The sequence below is a fragment of the Malaclemys terrapin genome, chromosome 21, assembly GCF_027887155.1.
Source record: "Malaclemys terrapin pileata isolate rMalTer1 chromosome 21, rMalTer1.hap1, whole genome shotgun sequence".
In the NCBI taxonomy this organism is placed as follows: domain Eukaryota; kingdom Metazoa; phylum Chordata; order Testudines; family Emydidae; genus Malaclemys; species Malaclemys terrapin.
Genome location: NC_071525.1, coordinates 15,166,595 through 15,184,249, shown reverse-complemented (window position 1 = coordinate 15,184,249; position 17,655 = coordinate 15,166,595). Strand labels below are relative to the sequence as shown.

Sequence of the window (17,655 nt, the reverse complement as noted above, 5' to 3'; positions counted from 1 at the left end):
AGTTTTTATGCTGCTATCGCTCATACCATTTCCCCAAATGAATTAAGCTATAATGGCAAAAGGTCTTTGCTGGGTCCTGTGTCCAGCTGTGCTCACCCATGTTGAAGAAAGATCAAATCAGACTAGGGTAGGTGTAGCGAAGGGCTAGTCGGATGATATGGGGAAGGGAGGGCCTATTTTAAGAGAGTAGACTAAAAGAGCTTCGCTTATTTAACCTAGCAAAGGAGAGGAGTAGGTGCTGACTCCATGGGTGCTCCAGGGGAAAAAAATAGTGGGTGCTCAGCACCCACTGGCAGCCCCATCGATCAGCTCCTCCCCCTCCACCCAGTCCCTCCCGCCCGCCGGTGATCAGCTCTTCAGCGGCATGCAGGAGGTGCAGTGGAGGAGGGGGAGAAACAGGGGCAGAAAGAGGCAGGGCAGGGTGGAGGTTTGGGGGAAGGGGTGGAGTGGGGGCAGGGCCTGGGGTGGAGAGGGGGGGTCAAGAACCCTCAGGGAACTCAGGAAGTCGGTGCCTATGATGTGATTGCTCTCCATAAATACATCGAGGGAGAAAAGGTATTTTAACGAAAGGACAACATTGGCACAAGAACAAAGGAGGCTAAACTGGCCATGAGAGTTTACACTTGAAATTAGAAGGTTTCTTACCATCAGAGCAGAGTGAAGTTCTGGAACAGATTTGCAATAGGAGCAGTTGGGTAAAGGACCTACCTAATTTGAAGATGGAGCTTGATAAAATTATGAACGGGATTGTGTGATGGGATGGCTGCAATAGGAAGGACTGAACGCGATGATCCAAGAGGTCCCTTCCAGTCCTATGTTTGCCAGTGTAATTGCTTCTACACTAGGTTTTTTTGCCAGTATAAAAATGTCACAAAGAATCACAGTCGTAACTGCCATTATTATACTGGCAAATGTTTCAGGCATAGGCCTGGCCTGAGTCATCAGTTAGCCAAGCTACGCACAGGCACACCTTTGACTGTTTCCTTCTTATTCAGTCCCCACTTCTTTACGTTATTTGCATTGGCCATTTTTCAAATTCCCCCAACAGCCAAGGGTGAGGCCAGAACCTCTGCTGAAATCAAAGAAATGATGCCAATTTCCACCAGGGAAATAGTTTATAGGTACCTAGCAAACAGCACAAGTATTAAAAGAAGACAGAGATTCAAAAGAAGCCAACTGGGGACCACTGAGGTTTGATAGAGAGAGATCAATTCTCATTGTGATGTTCCAAAGTCCCTTAAACATCTATCTGTGCAGTCCTACCACATCCATGATATCTCAGCGTCTCCATGATATTTACACTCAGTTTTACAAATCACTTTAGACCTCTTGGGGGACCTGTTCCCATTTTGCCATTGGCTTCAAACTCTGCTACTAAAACCTCTTGCCAGAAGGTCATGAGCCAGCATCTCTTTGTCACCCTGGGTATACTCACAGCACCCTGTGGATATCCTCCACTCGGAGATGGCCACCCCCTCTCTCCGGCAGGCATCAGCGTAGGTTGTCAGCGCCCAGCACAGCATCTCCTTGCGGCCATCGTTCATGCACAAGTCATAGACGCAGTTGTCCAGGTAGATTTTGGGGTCGATCACGGAGTGGCACCGGCTGAAGGGGCCACTCCCCTCTTTGGTGATCCAGCCGCAGAAGGGCTCAGCTTTGAACCTGTTGACCAGCTCTGGGGAGCAGCTCTTGCATTCCCCGTGGCAGTCGTCCCAGCAGAACCTGTCCCCATCCTCCACCTTCCAGCTCTTCCCGAACTCAACGGGGCTGGCAGCTAGTGCCCCCGTGGGGGTGGCAAAGTCATCCCCAGGTTTCCCGTTGTAGTTGCCACACAGGCCGCACACGCTCTCCGAGAAGCTGCTGGAGATCTTCACCACCAGGTAGCTCTTCCAGTCATAGGAGACCCTCAGGGAAAAGTCAGTCTGAATGACCACAGAACCTCCACTCTGATACACCTTCAGCTTCCCCTCGAGCAGGGAGATGGGGAAGCGGGAGCGCTGGTCATTCAGCTGGGAAAGGAACCACAAGAAACAGACATTGTTTTGGGTGCATTACCCAAAGGAATCTGGCACAGTGAAGGACTTACTGACCCTGCACTGAGGCTGCTATGTGGCACTGCAGTACAAATAATAAATAATAATAGGTTGAGATTTGCAAGGTTAGCTAGGGGATTTAGCCACACAACTCCCATTAATTGCAATGTAGTTACATACCCAAGTCATCCTTGGAAATCTCAGACACAGATTTTTCTATATAAAGCGTGTAGCATGTCACGCTCTGCTGAAGTCAGAGGTAGAGAGTTACATGAGCAGAATTGTGAAAGGGAGGGGATCCCAGAGCTGGGATAGTAAAGCTGTATGTATGTGGGGCTGTGGGGGTAGCCTAGGGCTGGGATAGTGTGCGGGGAGGAGACTGGGGGGGCTGGATTGATGACCACCAGCCCATCTGTGTGTATTTGGGGAGCCCAGGGCTGGAGTTTCTGGGGAACTGTGAGTTGAGATTGAGAGGCACTGGCACCACTTTGTGTGAGGAGAGCCCAGAGCCGGAGTAGCAGGGGGCTGTAGGTCAGGACTGAGGGGCACTGGCAGAGATGAAGGGGAAGTGGGGAAGGAGAAGTAGAGATGAAGGGGAAGGGAGGCTGGAATAGCAGTGAGTTGTTGTTCAGATCTAAAGTAGAAGTGTGAATCTCTGTAGTAAAAGTTTCCAGCAGCTGCCTCTAGCAAATGCGATTTTATGTTCGCATCACCAAATCTACCCTTAAAACATAAGCAGAAAACAAAGTATCAGTATCTATTCACATTGCTCTCTTACCCTCACAAATCCAGTCTCATCTCTGACCACTGAGACAGTGACATTATAGACTTCAACCGTCACATAACCAACATAGGAAACACGCGTGTTGCCCCTGTTGTCGTTCTTGGCCTTGACACTGAACGACGGGAGAGTTGAGTCTGAGCCACAGGTCTTGGCGATGGTGTAGGTGCAGGTGCCCATGAAGTCGAAATTCCGCCCATCGAAGGTGTGATAATGTGGGTCTCCCTGAGCCCAGCAGGTGGATTCTGACTCAGCCACACACTCCGGGCGGCCATCTACAATCTGACACGTCTCTTTCTTCCTGCACTGAACAGAGCTGCAGGACAGGGTCGGGTTACCTAGAAAGATTCAACCAGCCAGTTATACAAGAACTCACGTATGCCATGGACTGGCAGGATGATTTGTTTGTTTGCACTCCATTTTTCAGCCACTAGGTATCTCTGTGCAGGGTGAGGGGGCCTTGTAACAAAGGAACTGGATCTCAAGCAGTGTACAGCCTCTTTGTGTATATTTGTTGTCATTTCCCATCCTATGCAGTTCTTGGGGGGTGGAGTGTTGCCTGGATATTAAACACGCACAAAAATTACTTATTGCCTGGGAATTATAGAAACACAAAAATTACTTACTGCGTGCACAAAGGCCAGCTGAGCCATATCCAACGTGATTGTTCCCTCCAAAGCTCAGCAGACCAAAGGGAGAGGTGGGGTGCTGTATGGAAAGTGTACGAATCTTTGTGCCGAAGTTGTACTCTCCCCAAGAATACTCCGTGCCAGGGATCTGCCTCCACTGGACATTTCCTATGGCTCTCTGATCAGAGATGATCCTGCTGGACTCTGAGCTCTTGACTATGATCAGCACATAGTTCTCAAAATCCTTCACCCCATCAATGTGGTAGGCCTGGCAGTAGTTCGTGACGGGTGGGATGTTGATGAGGAACGGGTCATATGTGGATTTCCCATTTTTAGAACCAGTGAAGTAGAGAAGAACCTGGATGCCGGCACTAGCAGAGATGTAAAGTGGGTGAGAGACTTGGACTTCAAATTCAACAACCTGGCCGGCCAATATGTTGCGGGAAGCTCGTGTGGGCCCTGACTGATAGTCAATGCGCGTGTTTTGGGAGGCGATGATGTACGCAATGTCATACTTGTTCTGGAAGGACAGAGGAGGGACGATGTATGTGCTGCCCCAGCTGGAGACGGGCAGGAGCTGCTCGAAAGCGTGATCACAAAAGGTGTTTTGTTCAGCACAGCTGTGCCCAGTCAAGACGGCCACATGTTCCCGAGACTCAATTTTGGTGCCAGATAAATTCGCAGAGCTTTGCAGTTGCAAGGCTTGGTAGGGAGCGAGGGTAACAGTGAGTTTGCTCCCAGCAGCATACATCCACCGGTTGAACATTACACCCCCTTTCAAGTAAATATCAACTGTAGTGGGAACTTGCCCTGCTACGATAGCAAACTCTTTGTAGCTGCCTGCATGTTTGCCAGGGGGAGTTACAACGTAATATACAGTACCCAACTTCTCAATGGGATACACTACAGTGGTATCGATGGAATTGGGTTTTGAGTTAACTGACAGGACAGAGATGTCTTTGTCAGCCTGAATCAGGATGCTGCTATCAAATATTTGGCTCCCAAACATCTCTACCGAGGCTGGGATCTGCACGGTCACCGTCTGTCCTTCTCCAACAAGTGTCACTCTCCGGAACGTACTCTTGTTCACCGTCACAGTAACCATAGTGGAGGCATGGTAACCAGTGATGAACAGCTTGCAATCTGCTCTGACATTTTGGACATAGTTTTGCATGAAGACCGTAAGGAATTCTTTCCCATGGAAACTTGCTCTGCAAAGACCTGAAAGTAACAGATTGTGGGTTAAGAAAGAAGATCAGAAACTCCACACCAAATCACAGCTGGGAAAAGAACCCAAGTGTCCCAACTTCCAGATTCACTGCTCTAAGCAAGAGATACTAGTCAGTGGGAATAGAACTCTGGAGTCCTCTTAGTTCAACCCTAAATCCCACTTTCCTTCTAGATTTAAAAGTAGAAATGAGAAGTCCTGATTCCCAGACGCTTCTGCTTTAACCATTAGACTATCACTCTCCTCCTGGAAAAGGGAGAACATGGAAAAGAAGCAAAAAGAACAGGAGTACTTGTGGCACCTTAGAGACTAACAAATTTATTAGAGCATAAGCTTTCAGGGGCTACAGCCCACTTCTTCAGATGCTGCTACTCTGAAACCATGGAAAAGAAGATCTATCATGAAGAAGAGCAAATACAAGGATCTAATAAAGGTAGAAGAAAAATATGAAGAAGGTTAAATGTGAAAAACGAAGAAAGCAAATCAACCATTGCAGAGATGCCTGAATTTGAAAAACCAGAACCACTGAATATGAACACAAAGAAGAAGACTACAAAGAAGTGCCAACAAACACAAGGAAGACCAAATGTGAGGAAGACCAGAAAACCAAGAAGATGAGAACCAAACATGAAGAAACTCAAAAGTGATGGAGAAGAATGACTGAGCATTAATGAGAGAAAAGGTTGAGCAAGAAGAAGCTAGAACAAGATGAAAAGTGAGTGCAATGCTGACAGACATTGGTGGGCGGGGGTCGAACTGGGGACCTTTGGAGGTTAGGGCATGAGCCTCTACAGCAGTGGTCCCCAACCTTTTTGTGGCCAGAAGCACATTCATGTTTTCAGAAGAGTGTGACGGGTGCCAACAATTTTTCAAGGCTTATTTTGTATTTGTACATTAAATTATACAAAAAACATCATATTTAATATTACATAATATTTGAATCCAGAGAGAAGAGAGAAGCCAGAGAGAAGCCGCAAGGGCAGAGAACACCGGCGCCCGCAGCCCCAGAGTACTCTGTCCCCAGCAGGCATGGGGCGCGGCTTCTCTCTCCTGCCAGGCACTAGGCGGGCCCCGTGCCTGCTGGGGACAGAGAACACCGGCGCCCGCAGCCTGCAGCCCCGGAGTTCTCTGTCCCTGGCAGGTGTGGGGCTGCGGCTTCTCTCCCCTGCTGGGCACTAGGCGGGCACACATAAATGCCCTGGCAGGCACCATGGCACCCGCGGGCACCGTGCTGGGGACCACTGCTCTACAGCATGAGCTAAAAGCCAACTGGCTGTTAGCTAACGCTGTAGAGCAGACTAATTTTCTCTCTCTCTAAGTGGTCTCGGTGCCACTAGATGGGACAGAACACCACACCCAGGAGGTGTGTGGTTTACATGAACACAAAGAAATCCCAAAGTGAAGAAAACTGAGCATGAAGACAGAAGAAGAATGAGCATGAAGAAATCCAGACTTGAATAATAATATTGAACAAAAGAACACAGCAGAAGAAGATTGAGCATGAAGGAGATGGACCAGTATGAAGAAGAAACATGAAGAAATCCAAACTTGAAGAAAAAGATTGAGAATAAAGAAGATGGAAGAAGAATGAGCATGGAAAAAATCCAACTTGAAGAAAATTGAGAAAGAAGAACAAAAAGTATTAAGAATTTCAATCAAAGAAGAAAACCAAATAAAAAAGGAATGAATTACCATAGATAAGAAGAGGAAGAAGAAGACCAAACATAGACACAGGGCCGGCTCCAGGCACCAGGTGCCAAGCAGGTGCTTGGGGCGGCTACTCTGGAGAGGGGTGGCACGTCCAGCTATTCGGCGGCAATTCGGCGGACAGTCCCTCACTCCCGCTCGGAGTGAAGGACCTCCTGCCGAATTGCCGCTGCAGATCGGGATCGCGGCTTTTTTTTTTTTTTTTTGCCGCTTGGGGCGGCAAAAACCCTGGAGCCAGCCCTGCATAGACATGACTGAGCACAAGAAGGCTAAAAAGGAAGATGAAAAAAAATTAAAAAAGAAAAAAAAAATAGAAAAACCAACAGGCCACATTTTTGTTTATTGTTTCTATTTACATTTTTCAAAAAAACAAAAAATTTCAAGGTGGGGAAACCCATCAGTTTTGCAAAAGTTATTTTAAAAAGGCCATTTTAAATAAGAATCCTTTTAATTTAAAAAACTGTAAGCCAGCTTGACTATTAACTGTCTGAAGACACCTGTGCAACTTTGAATGGTGCTTAGGGGCAGTGTAGTATTGTGGCTAAAATTGGGCACTGGGATTCATAAGACATGGTTTCTGTTCACAGATCTGACCTTGGCTTGCTGGGTGACTGTAGGCAAAGCACTTCCCCTTTCTGTGCCTTAATTTCCACAAGTGTAAAATGGGAATCATGATAATGACCCGCTTTATAAAGCACTTTGATGATAAAGACTGGATAGGAAATGATATTCCCATTGAGAATTTTCAATATTTCTAATTTTTTTCCCATTCCAAATTGGAATGAAATGTGGAATGCTGAAAATTTTTGCAAATCAAAACTCTGAAATTTTTCTCAGTTTGAATCAACTGAAACATTTTGAACTGATCATTTCAAAACTTTATACAGATCTGAGCACTTTGCTTTCTATCGGGTCCTTTAGCAAGAGGTTCTGCAGCAGGGTCAAAACCCCGTATGTCATTGTACATCTGTGAGAGCCAGCAGCATTGTCAGTGTCTCTCACACACACAGGGAGGGTGGGGGTTCAGAAATGAAAAGACAGTCCAAAACACACACTATCATCTTCATTTTAAAAAATCTCATTCTTGGGATTCCCTCCAAGACCTTTTCTACTTGGCTTATCCAGAACACCATGTCCAGTTCTGGGAGAACACTTCATCCAGTTCTCTGGGATCCAAATCACTCAGTTTGATTCTGGATTTCATTACTCAGGTTCCTTTATTTGGCAAAACTATGCTGAGTTGATCAGACTCAAGTTGTAGGGGATGCAGAGGTGAAAGTAAGCCGGTGCGGTCCGGTACGGCGTACCGGCAAGAGCCAGTACGCCCTGCTGGACTGCACCGGCTTCCGTGGCGGGGATTTAAAGGGCTCTGGTAACGTGGACTGCAGTACCACTCTACGAAACGCTGCGTGCCAGACAATGGCATAGTGTGAGGCGAAAGTATGCACTGAGGATCAAGTCGCTGCTCTGCAGATCTCCTGGATCGGCACCTGGGCCAGAAATGCCGCTGACGAGGCCTGAGCACTAGTGGAGTGAGCGGTGAGAGCTGGGGTCAGTACACCGGCCAGCTCATAGCAAGGGCGGATGCAGGACGTAATCCATGAAGAGATCCATTGAGAGGAGACCAGGAGGCCTTTCGTCTGGTCTGCCACCGCAACGAAAAGCTGGGTCTACTTCCTGAACAGCTTTGTGCGCTCGATGTAGAAGGCAAGGGACCTGCGGACATGGAGGAAGTGCAGCCACTGTTCCCAGGGACCGGCATGCAGTTTAGGGTAAAAAACTGGCAGGAAAATGTCCCGGCTGGTGTGGAAGGCCGACACCACCTTGAGAAGAAAGGCCGGGTGAGGTCGAAGCTGCACCTTATACTTATGGAAGACCGTGTAAGGCGGTTCTGAGGTAAGGGTCCTCAGCTCGGAGACATGCCTCGCCGACATGATAGCGACAAGGAAAGCCGTCTTCCAAGAGAGATATAGGAGGTAGCATGTGGCTAGTGGCTCGAACGGGGGCCATGTGAGGGTTTAACCCCCGAGTCACAGGGCAGCACGGCCTAGTGGCCAGACCCCACAGAGTTAGCCCTCATCACAGGGCAGCACAGCCTAGGGGTCAGAATCCAGGGAATTAGCCCTCATCACAGGGCAGCACGGCCTAGTGGCCAGAGTCCAGGGAATTAGCCCTCGTCACAGGGCAGCACGGCCTAGTGGCCAGAGTCCAGGGAATTAGCCCTCGTCGCAGGACAGTAGGACCTTGTTACTGACTCAGCAGTGGGGTCCTACCGAAACACGCTGAGGCTTACCGGGGCCGAGATACCAGTCCGTCACTCCCCCCCGGGTCGCTTCCTACCAGCTCAGCCGTTGAGGTCTCCCACGGGTCCCCTGGTTCTCCACCAGTCTCAGGGTGGGTTGCCTCCTCTGGTTCCTCCCGCAGTGGGGCTTCGCACCGGCCTGGAGAGGCCTCCGTTCCCGGTAGCTTCAAGAGTGCGGGCTGGTCCTCTACCAGAGCTCTCCCTATAGGTGCTTCTCCTGCGGCCGCCCGCCCAGACTGAACTGAGTTCCCTCTTTTTATACTCCCTGAGCATTTGGAGCATGCCCAGTACGAGCGGGGCGAAACTTCTGCCGACAGAGCTACTTCTCTGGCACTGCTGGGGTTAGTGTGGGGTGGGGCTGCCCTGTCACAGGCCCCATGAGTCTTGAAAGGACCAGGTTAAGGTCCCACATGGGGACCAGCTGCCGGACCTGAGGGTAGAGCTGGTCTAAGCCCTTGAGGAAATGACCAACCATCAGATTGGCAAAGACAGAGCAGCCAGACACACCCAGGTGAAAGGCCGAGATGGCCGCAAGGTGAACCTTCACAGAGGACGCCGCCAGACCTTGCAGCTTCAGGTCCAGGAGGTACTCCAAAATGAGAGGCACCAGTGCCCGGAGAGAGGGTGTGCGGCGCTGGGCACACCAACACGAAAACCACTTCCACTTCACCAGATACGTGGCTCAAGTGGAGGGCTTCCTGCTGCCCAGCAGCACTTGTTGTATGGATTCCAAACACAGACGCTCTGAAGGGTTCAGCCATGCAGCATCCATGCCATGAGGTGGAGAGACTGCAGGTCGGGATGACAGAGGCGACTGTGATCCTGAGTGAGCAGGTCAGGAAGAAGAGGCAACAGGACAGGAGGGTCCATGGACAGTTCCAACAGCGTGGTGTACCAATGCTGCCTGGACCACGCCAGAGCCTCCAGAGTCACGCTCGCCCTGTCCCTGCGTATCTTGAGCAGGACCTTGTGCACAAGGGGAAATGGAGGGAAGGCGTAAAACAGGTGAACCGTCTATGGGAGCAGGAACCCATCTGAGAGGGGGCCCCGGCAGCAACCTTGGAAGGAGCAGAACACCGGGCATTTCCGGTTGCTGCAGGAGGTGAAGAGGTTGACCTGGGGAATCCCACACCTTTGGAAGATGAGGTGGATGACATCCGGCCGGAGCGGCCACTCATGCAAGCAGAAGAACCTGCTGAGGCGGTCCGCCAGCATGTTCTGGACCCCGGGGAGGAAGGATGCCACCGGGTGAATGGAATGGGCTATATAGAACTCCCACTGTTGAACGGCCTCCTGACAGAGGGGAGAGGAGCCACACCCCCGCTCCCCCTCCCCCCCATGCTTGAGTGGACAGCCGTGTCTGTGGAGTCCAAAGAGGCTTGCAGTGCTGTACGGACTAGGAGTTCTCCCTCCGTGATCAGTGCCTGGAACTGTTCTCTTTTGTCCTCTGGGGGGTGTTGACAAAAGTCTTGGCATTTCAAATAGTTTATATGATTGTATTTTGCCAGGAGTGCCTCATAATTATCAATGTGGAACTGGAGTATAGCTGGCGAGTAGGCTTTCCAACCTAAGAGGTCGAGCCTTTTCCAGTCCCTGTCATAAGGGGATATTATAGAGTGGTGTTGCCACCTCTTCTCTTGTACCACATTGACCACCAGGGAGTCTGGAGTAGGATGGGAGAACAGAAACGCCATGTCTTTAGTGGGGACATAGTATTTCTTGTTCGCTTGCTTGCAGGTGGATGATATTGAGACTATGGTCTGCCAGATTACCTTGATGGGGTCAAACAAGGTCTCATTGACCGACAGTGCTATTTTGGCAGATGTAGAGGCTTGCAGGATATCAGGCAACTTGTGTTGTTGCTCTCTGACTTCCTCCACTATCCTATCGAACAGTTCTTGAAAATGTCTGCAGATGTTGGAGCTGGTGGCATGATGGCCTCATCAGGGGAAGATGAGGAGAAGTGGGTTGGTGCTGTCACCTCTTCCTCAGTCTCTTCCTCCTGTTCCACTAGCATTTCTTGTTCCATATCAGGCAGTCTAGAGACTGATGAAGATGGAGATCATCTTTGTGTCTGCCTCTGCTCCATGGTTAGTTTGGGAAAATGTGACATTCTGTACCCCAAAGCAATACCCTGGTACCCCCATATTTACGCTAGTGATATGATTATGATATGTTTTGTACAAAGTATGCCTTGTGAGGCATCATTCTAAAAGTCTTGATCTATTGAACATTAATATCCTGTTGGATTGTACATGTTCTCATGGTATGTGAAGTTACGAAGTTTTGCTGTGTGTGTGTGTGTTACTGAAATATGTTGTGAAGTTGGAAACACCCACAGCCAGCCTTTCAGGTACAATGGAGAAGCCAGACACCACTGATGGCCCATTAAGGGGAATCCACACTACCAAGGACTATCACAGGATCTATATACAATGAAGACTTCTCAGAAGGAGCACATAGACAAAGTACACTGCTTGACTCATGTCATAGCAAAAGATCTTTCCAGCAAGCTGGAAGAACCTATAAAAGAGGGGAAGTGACATCATCATTTGTCCTCACTCCCATCACAACTCAACCCCTGGAAACACATCTGGAGAACAAAGACTGAACTGGGGAGGTGGTGCCAGACTGGAAAGGAGAATCCCAGCTTGTGTATAACGGAACTACACCATCAGGGTGAGACACTGCTTGATTTAAATCCTGTCTAGTTTATAGAACACAGATTGCGATTCTACTTTTATTTCTGCTCAGGACTCAGTCCCAGACCAAAGGTGGTTGAGAAGGAACTGAGGGTGGTTGGAGCGCACAACGCTACATAGACACTGCTCACAGCGCGGAGTGCATGTGTGGCCCCGTGGACACTGCTACTCTCCGATCCCAGGCACAGGAGGTACCACTGCACCTACAGTGGAGCACTCATAGAGGTCACTACCTGAAGAAGAACCAAAGTTACACAGCAAACCTCTTCCTTTATATACATTTACATATTACATTGCATTTGCTATCCATTGCACCACACATGTTTGGACTGGCTCGGTTACTTTGCAGGAACCAATCCCTGACAGTGTGCTCTGTCCATGTGCTGTTCACATGGATCCTGGTCTTCACATTCCAGATTTACTTTGTCCATAGTTCCTAGCATCAGGGTGTCACTGATTATTTTAGCTAACACAGACATCCTGACTCCAGCATACTGTTTGAGAAGCCCCTATTTACAGCTTAGCCTTCCATTCACCTTCCCAATTATGCCCACTAAGATTTTGGGGCTAATATCATCATTTGTGAGGTCAGAGTCTGACTCGTGATTTTTGAACTTTGGGGATTGGAGTTACTGAAGATGTCACAGGTCCTCCTGACTGCAGACAATACAGCTGATCAGAAAACAGGATTTCTGTTCTGCAGGAAATTCTGACCTTTTGGGTGGAGTGGGGAGGTGGGGGGAATTAATTCCAATTAATTTCCAGTGAAATGGAAATTCCAAAACAATTCAGTTTGGGACTATTTTGAAATGTTTTGATTTGATAATGTGGAACTATGTCATTTCAATATGGTAAAAATATTTCATTTTGACTTTATCTTTTTGATTTATTTTGTTTTAACTTTCATATTCATTATTTCTAAGGCCAGAAGGGACCACTGAGATCATCTAATCTGACCTCTTGCATAAGAGAGGCCATAGCACTTCCCCACAATAATTCCTCTTTGAACTAGAGCAGACGTTTTAGAAAAAACATCTGATCTTGATTTAAAAATTGCCAGTGATGGAGAATCACTTTAACTGTAAAAGAGCTGCATATGACTCGTGCACCGCAGTTTGGCCACTCCTCTTGGAGACTGTGATCAAGTCACCCCTTAACCCATTTCACTCTCCACCATCCCAGCGCTAAGAGGATAAGAAGAAGCAGTGGTCTCAGAAGTTGTGTTTCCCCTTCTATTCTTTAATATAAATAACTGTAGGTTAACTTGCTGAGTCTACACTCTTTCATGAGTAAGGTTGCGATTTAGTCACAGAGGTCACAGAAGTCACGGCATCCATGACTTCCAAAGACCTCCGTGACTTCCGCCAGTGCCAGCAGGGAGTTGCAGGGTGCCCTTCCGTCTGTGGAGGCAGGCGGACCCCCTCAGCTCCCAGTCGCCGTGGGCTTCCATGAATTTTTCATTATTGCCCATGAGCTCGCCGTGAGTTTTACTAAAAATATCCATGACAAAACCTTAGCCTTACTCATGAGACCTCAATTAGCCATGATGTTTAGCCACTCTAATGGGAGTCATTTTTTCCCATGGAGAGGGGAAAATAATCAATTTCCCCTTCCCCACCATGTACCAGCCAATTCCGCACACTGGTACAGAACCACGATTCCTCACACTTCTGCCGTTTGGCACTTTCTCCCAGGGGCAGAACCTTACGCAGGATACCTGGCCCTATCATTCTAGGCAAATTGTTTACACATGATACCAAAATAGTGGGAAGGACACACACACACACACACACACACGGCACAGTTACCTCAGGGTCAGTCACAGCACAGGCCTTAGGCCTGTGTAACCCACTGGTGAGTGTGGTCTAGGGGGATCTCTGAGCTAAGGAGCTTCAGTGCAAGCTATAGCTGTATCTCCACTCACTTCTAAAGACCAGTGGTTCAATCCTCTATATAGCAGTTATCGGGCTGTCTATCTCACAATGCTGTCCATGTGCCGAATGATTGAGTACTACATGCCCATACTTTAACTATCTATCCCAAACCCAGAGGCTCCTAACAGTGAGCTCTTGAGTTCAACAAGAATATGTTCAAATAAGAAGCCCCAGGGTTCAAGAGACATGGGAATAGTTAGGCTACCAGTGTGTTAAAACCAGTCGATTGTTAGGCTTGGGAGGATTATATTTTTATTGATAAATGTCACCATACATGCAAACACTGACAAAAAAAAATCCATGATAGTAACTAAAATGCACAGATAGACAATGTAAGAAAAATGCTGCTTGAGAACTTATTAGAGTTAGATTTCAGGCTATTTATTTTCTATATTTTGACATGGGATGTTGACAATTTGTGTTTTAACTGTTATAAAGCTTTAACTGCAACTGTAGTATACCTAATAAACAGCAAAAATAATGTACAGCACCTGGCACATTGGGGTCCTGGTCTATGACTGGGGTGCTGAGATGCTGCCATAATAGACCTAGTATATAGCAATAATAATGTACAGTGCCTAGCACAGAGGGGTCCTGATCCATGATTGGGGCTCCTAGGTTCTACTGTAATACACCTAATGAATAGCAGCAATAATTTATCAGGAGTTGAGACAAAAATGTAAAATCTGCATGCCTAAAGTTAGACCCTTAAATAGAACTGGTCCAAACTTGGAAATTTCATTCCATGGGAAATTCTGAGATTTCAAGATTTCTTTTTGTCCCAAATCAGAAAGAAACATTGATTTTTTTCCCCAAAAATGATATTTTATCTTGAGTCAATCGAAACATTTTGATAAAATTGAAATGCTTTATTTTGATTTTGAATGCTTTTATTTTGTGAAAAAGTATAATAGACAAGAAAATACATTTCAAGGTGAAAAGCTGTTTTGAAATGAAAAATCAAAAACATTTCATTCTGAAAACATGCAAATGTTCCATTTTGACATCGTTTAAATCATGCTGGGGACTGGACTCGATGACCTCTCGAGGTCCCTTCCAGTCCTAGAATCTGTGAATCCTAGAATCTATGAAATAGAGTCATAGAATTTAGGGCCAGAAGGGAGCACCAAATTACCTACCTGGCCTCCTGTACATCAGAGGCCACAAAAACCACCAAGAACCTGCACACTAAACTCATCAACTGAAATGAGACCAAAGTATTACAACCCACAGGAAAATAAACTATTACATGCCAAGGCAGATGAGAGGAGGGACTGAGGACCTCCAGTGCCCGAGGCCCCTGCAATGGCAGGGAAATGATTACATTAAATTAGGTTTGTCAATTAATCGCAGTTAACTCACGCAATACCTCAAAAAAATTAATCACAATTAAAAAAATTAATCACAATTAATCACAGTTTTAATCATACTGTTGAATCTGCCGTAAATGTAAACAAACTTGTTTGTCTTAGCAATTGGCTGAGCAAGACGTAAGACTGAGTGGATCTGTAGGCCTTAAAGTTTTACATTGTTTTGTTTTTGAGTGCAGTTATGCAACAACAAAAATCTACATTTGTAAATTGCACTTTCACAATAAAGCGATCGAACTACAGTAGTTGTGTGAGGTGAATTGAAAAATACTATTTCTTTTGTTTATCTTTTTACATTGTAAATATTTGTAATTAAAAATAAGAATATAAAGTGAGCATTGTACACTTGTATTCTGTGCTGTAATTGAAATCAATATAGTTGAAAATGTAGAAAAATATCCCAAAATATTTATAATAGATTTCAGTTGGTATTCTATTATTGTTTAACAGTGTGATTAAAACTGCGATTAATCGCATTTAATTTATTTAAACACGTGATTAATTGCAATTAATTTTTGTAATCATTTGTTAGCCCTAACTTAAATATACCCAGATAATCCCAGCAAGTGACCTGCACCACCCACTGCAGAGGAAGGCAGAAACCCTCCAACGTCCCTGCCAATCTGATCTGGGAGAAAATTCCTTCCTACCCCATCGATGGTGATCAGTTCGACCTTGAGCCATATGAGCAAGAACCAGCCATCAACCCCCTGAGAGAGAGAATACTTGGTGCCACCTCAGAGCCCTGGCTCACCCCGGCCAATGTCCCATCTCCAGTTGTGGCCGTCCCGGATGCTTCAGAGGAACAAGATTAAAAAACCCTCCCAGAATACATAGGAGCAGGAGGTGGGGATGTGGAGGGATTCCCTTCCTGACCACTGATGGCGGCCGGCTGAAACCCTGAACATGAGCCTTAGGAACGTAAGTCAGAAACCGGAAGTTAGCCCCAGGCTGCTAGGCCTACAGCCCATCCTACAATCCCACGCAGACATTTCTCCTGCTCTCTCGGAAAACTAATTAACTCGCTGCTTTGCTTCAGTTTTTTTTCTGAAACAATTAAATTGAAATTTCGCAGAATGTTCCACAAAGCCACAATTTTTGACAGAAAACGTTCAATGGGGAAATTACTGAGTAGCTCTCGCCTTAGATCCATATTTAGGCACTTAGGGCGGAATGTTCAACAGTGTCTAAGTGATTAAGGAGCACCAGCCCCCACAGCTTAACCAGCTTAAGTATCCCACCCGTACGTGCATAACTTCAAACACCCACGGTTGAAAACTTTGCCCTGATATTTTGATCCTTACTCACCGCACAGAAGTACCAGCCAGGCACAGAGCAGCAGCGTCCCCTTCATTGCCATTGCTGGAAAAAAGGGGAAATGTGTCAGATTAATGCAGAAAGAAGGCAGGGCCATCAATGTCTGAGGACACTAAGGGGGATCAGATGCCAAATTTATCCCCTCCCTGAGCTGGGAAATGGGGACAGAATGGCCGACCTGGAAGGTAAGTAAATATGATTCTCTCCATGAGGAATGTCAGGCACAGAGAGTTGAAGTCACATGAACAAAGTTGCAGAGTCAGTGACACAGCTGGGGATAGAACCCAGGACTCCTGACTCCCTGCCCCCTCCTGCTCTCACCACTAGTCCCCACTCCCCTCCTAGAGCTAGGGACAGAACCCAGGCATCCTGACTCCCAGCTCTTCCTGCTCTAAACCCCAAACCCTTCCTGAATAAATACAAGAGAAGAATTTGAAACAAAGCAGCATTAGATGTATTGCGTCCAAAATCACATAAAGCAGAGGACCACATATGGCAGGTATCTATTTATCTGTCTGAGAGAAACATGTTGGGTGAGGTAATATCCTTTACTTGACCAACTTCTGTGGGTGAGTCAAGCTTTCAAACTGCACAGACCTGCGCAGCTCCAAAGCTTGTCCCTTCCACCAACAGAAGTTGGTCCAATAAAAGATATTTCCTCACCCACCTTGTCTACAATAATATCCTGGGAGCAACATGCCTACAACAACCCTGTAAACAATGTGTATCTTTCTATCCCCAAATACACCCCTCGATCTATCCCGAGTCACATCTCTCCATCTATCTATTTTCATACACATCCATCTATCTATCCCCATACACACCCCTCTATCTAATCTAATCTATCTATCTATCCCTATTCACACCCCTCTAGCTAAAACAACAAGGAGTCTGGTGGCACCTTAAAGACTAACAGATTTATTTGGGCATAAGCTTTCATGGGTAAAAACATCACTTCTTCAGATGCATCTGTAGAAGTGAGGTTTCTACCCACGAAAGCTTATGCCCAAATAAATCTGTTAGTCTTTAAGGGGCCAACAGACTCCTTGTTGTTTTTGTAGATACAGACTAACACGGCTATCCCCTGATACTTGACACCCTCTAGCTAGCTATCCCCAAACACACTATCCATCCCCATCTACACACCCCTATCTACCTATCTATCCATCCCCACCGGAGCTATCTAGCTATGGTATTTGTAGTGCTCCTATCGCTCTGTGATCTAAGCAGCTTTACCTCAACAGGGAAAGGAGAAGATTGTACTCACCTGCCCCATGCCCTTGGCTAGCCCAGTGCCTGTACACACAGGTGTTATATAGCAGGGAACACCTTTGGGAAGCAGCCAGTGTTCTACGGTGACACCCATCCGGGGGGGGCAAGCAGTAAGTGCCAAATTAGATCACAGCTTGCTGAATGAAAGAAATTTGTTCACACATTATATATGATTATATATTCCTTATTCAATTTAATTTAATTATATATTAAATATGAGTCAATAGTGTAACACAGTTGCACAAAAAAAAGCAGCAAACATCATTTGGGGATGTATTAGCAGGAGTGTTGTAAGCTAGAGGGGAGGGATAGCTCAGTGGTTTGAGCATTGGCCTGCTAAACCCAGGGTTGTGAGTTCAATCCTTGAGGGGGCCGTTTAG

The 17,655-nt window shown here is 46.8% G+C and overlaps 2 protein-coding genes across 2 annotated transcripts in view; both read right to left on the bottom strand.

Annotated features, from left to right (window-relative positions):
• The window catches only part of LOC128826914 (IgGFc-binding protein-like), a 32,752-nt gene extending 28,474 nt beyond the window's left edge, over window positions 1-4,278 (bottom strand). Inside the window, exons 1-3 of the mRNA XM_054010468.1 lie at window positions 3,441-4,278; window positions 2,812-3,152; window positions 1,436-2,009 (exon numbers count right to left, since the gene is read on the bottom strand). Of these exons, the coding sequence (XP_053866443.1) occupies window positions 1,436-2,009; window positions 2,812-3,152; window positions 3,441-4,209 (1,684 nt within the window). The 5' untranslated portion in view covers window positions 4,210-4,278. The remainder of the gene's footprint in view (window positions 1-1,435; window positions 2,010-2,811; window positions 3,153-3,440) is intronic.
• LOC128827343 (IgGFc-binding protein-like) lies at window positions 4,257-17,335 on the bottom strand. Its single transcript, XM_054011200.1, has 4 exons — window positions 17,271-17,335; window positions 15,995-16,048; window positions 4,351-4,664; window positions 4,257-4,283 (listed from the first exon to the last, which is right to left on the bottom strand). Exons 2-4 carry the CDS (start codon window positions 16,044-16,046, stop codon window positions 4,257-4,259), a joined length of 393 nt encoding a protein of 130 aa, XP_053867175.1. The 5' UTR covers window positions 16,047-16,048; window positions 17,271-17,335.
• Window positions 17,336-17,655: the final 320 nt, after the last annotated feature.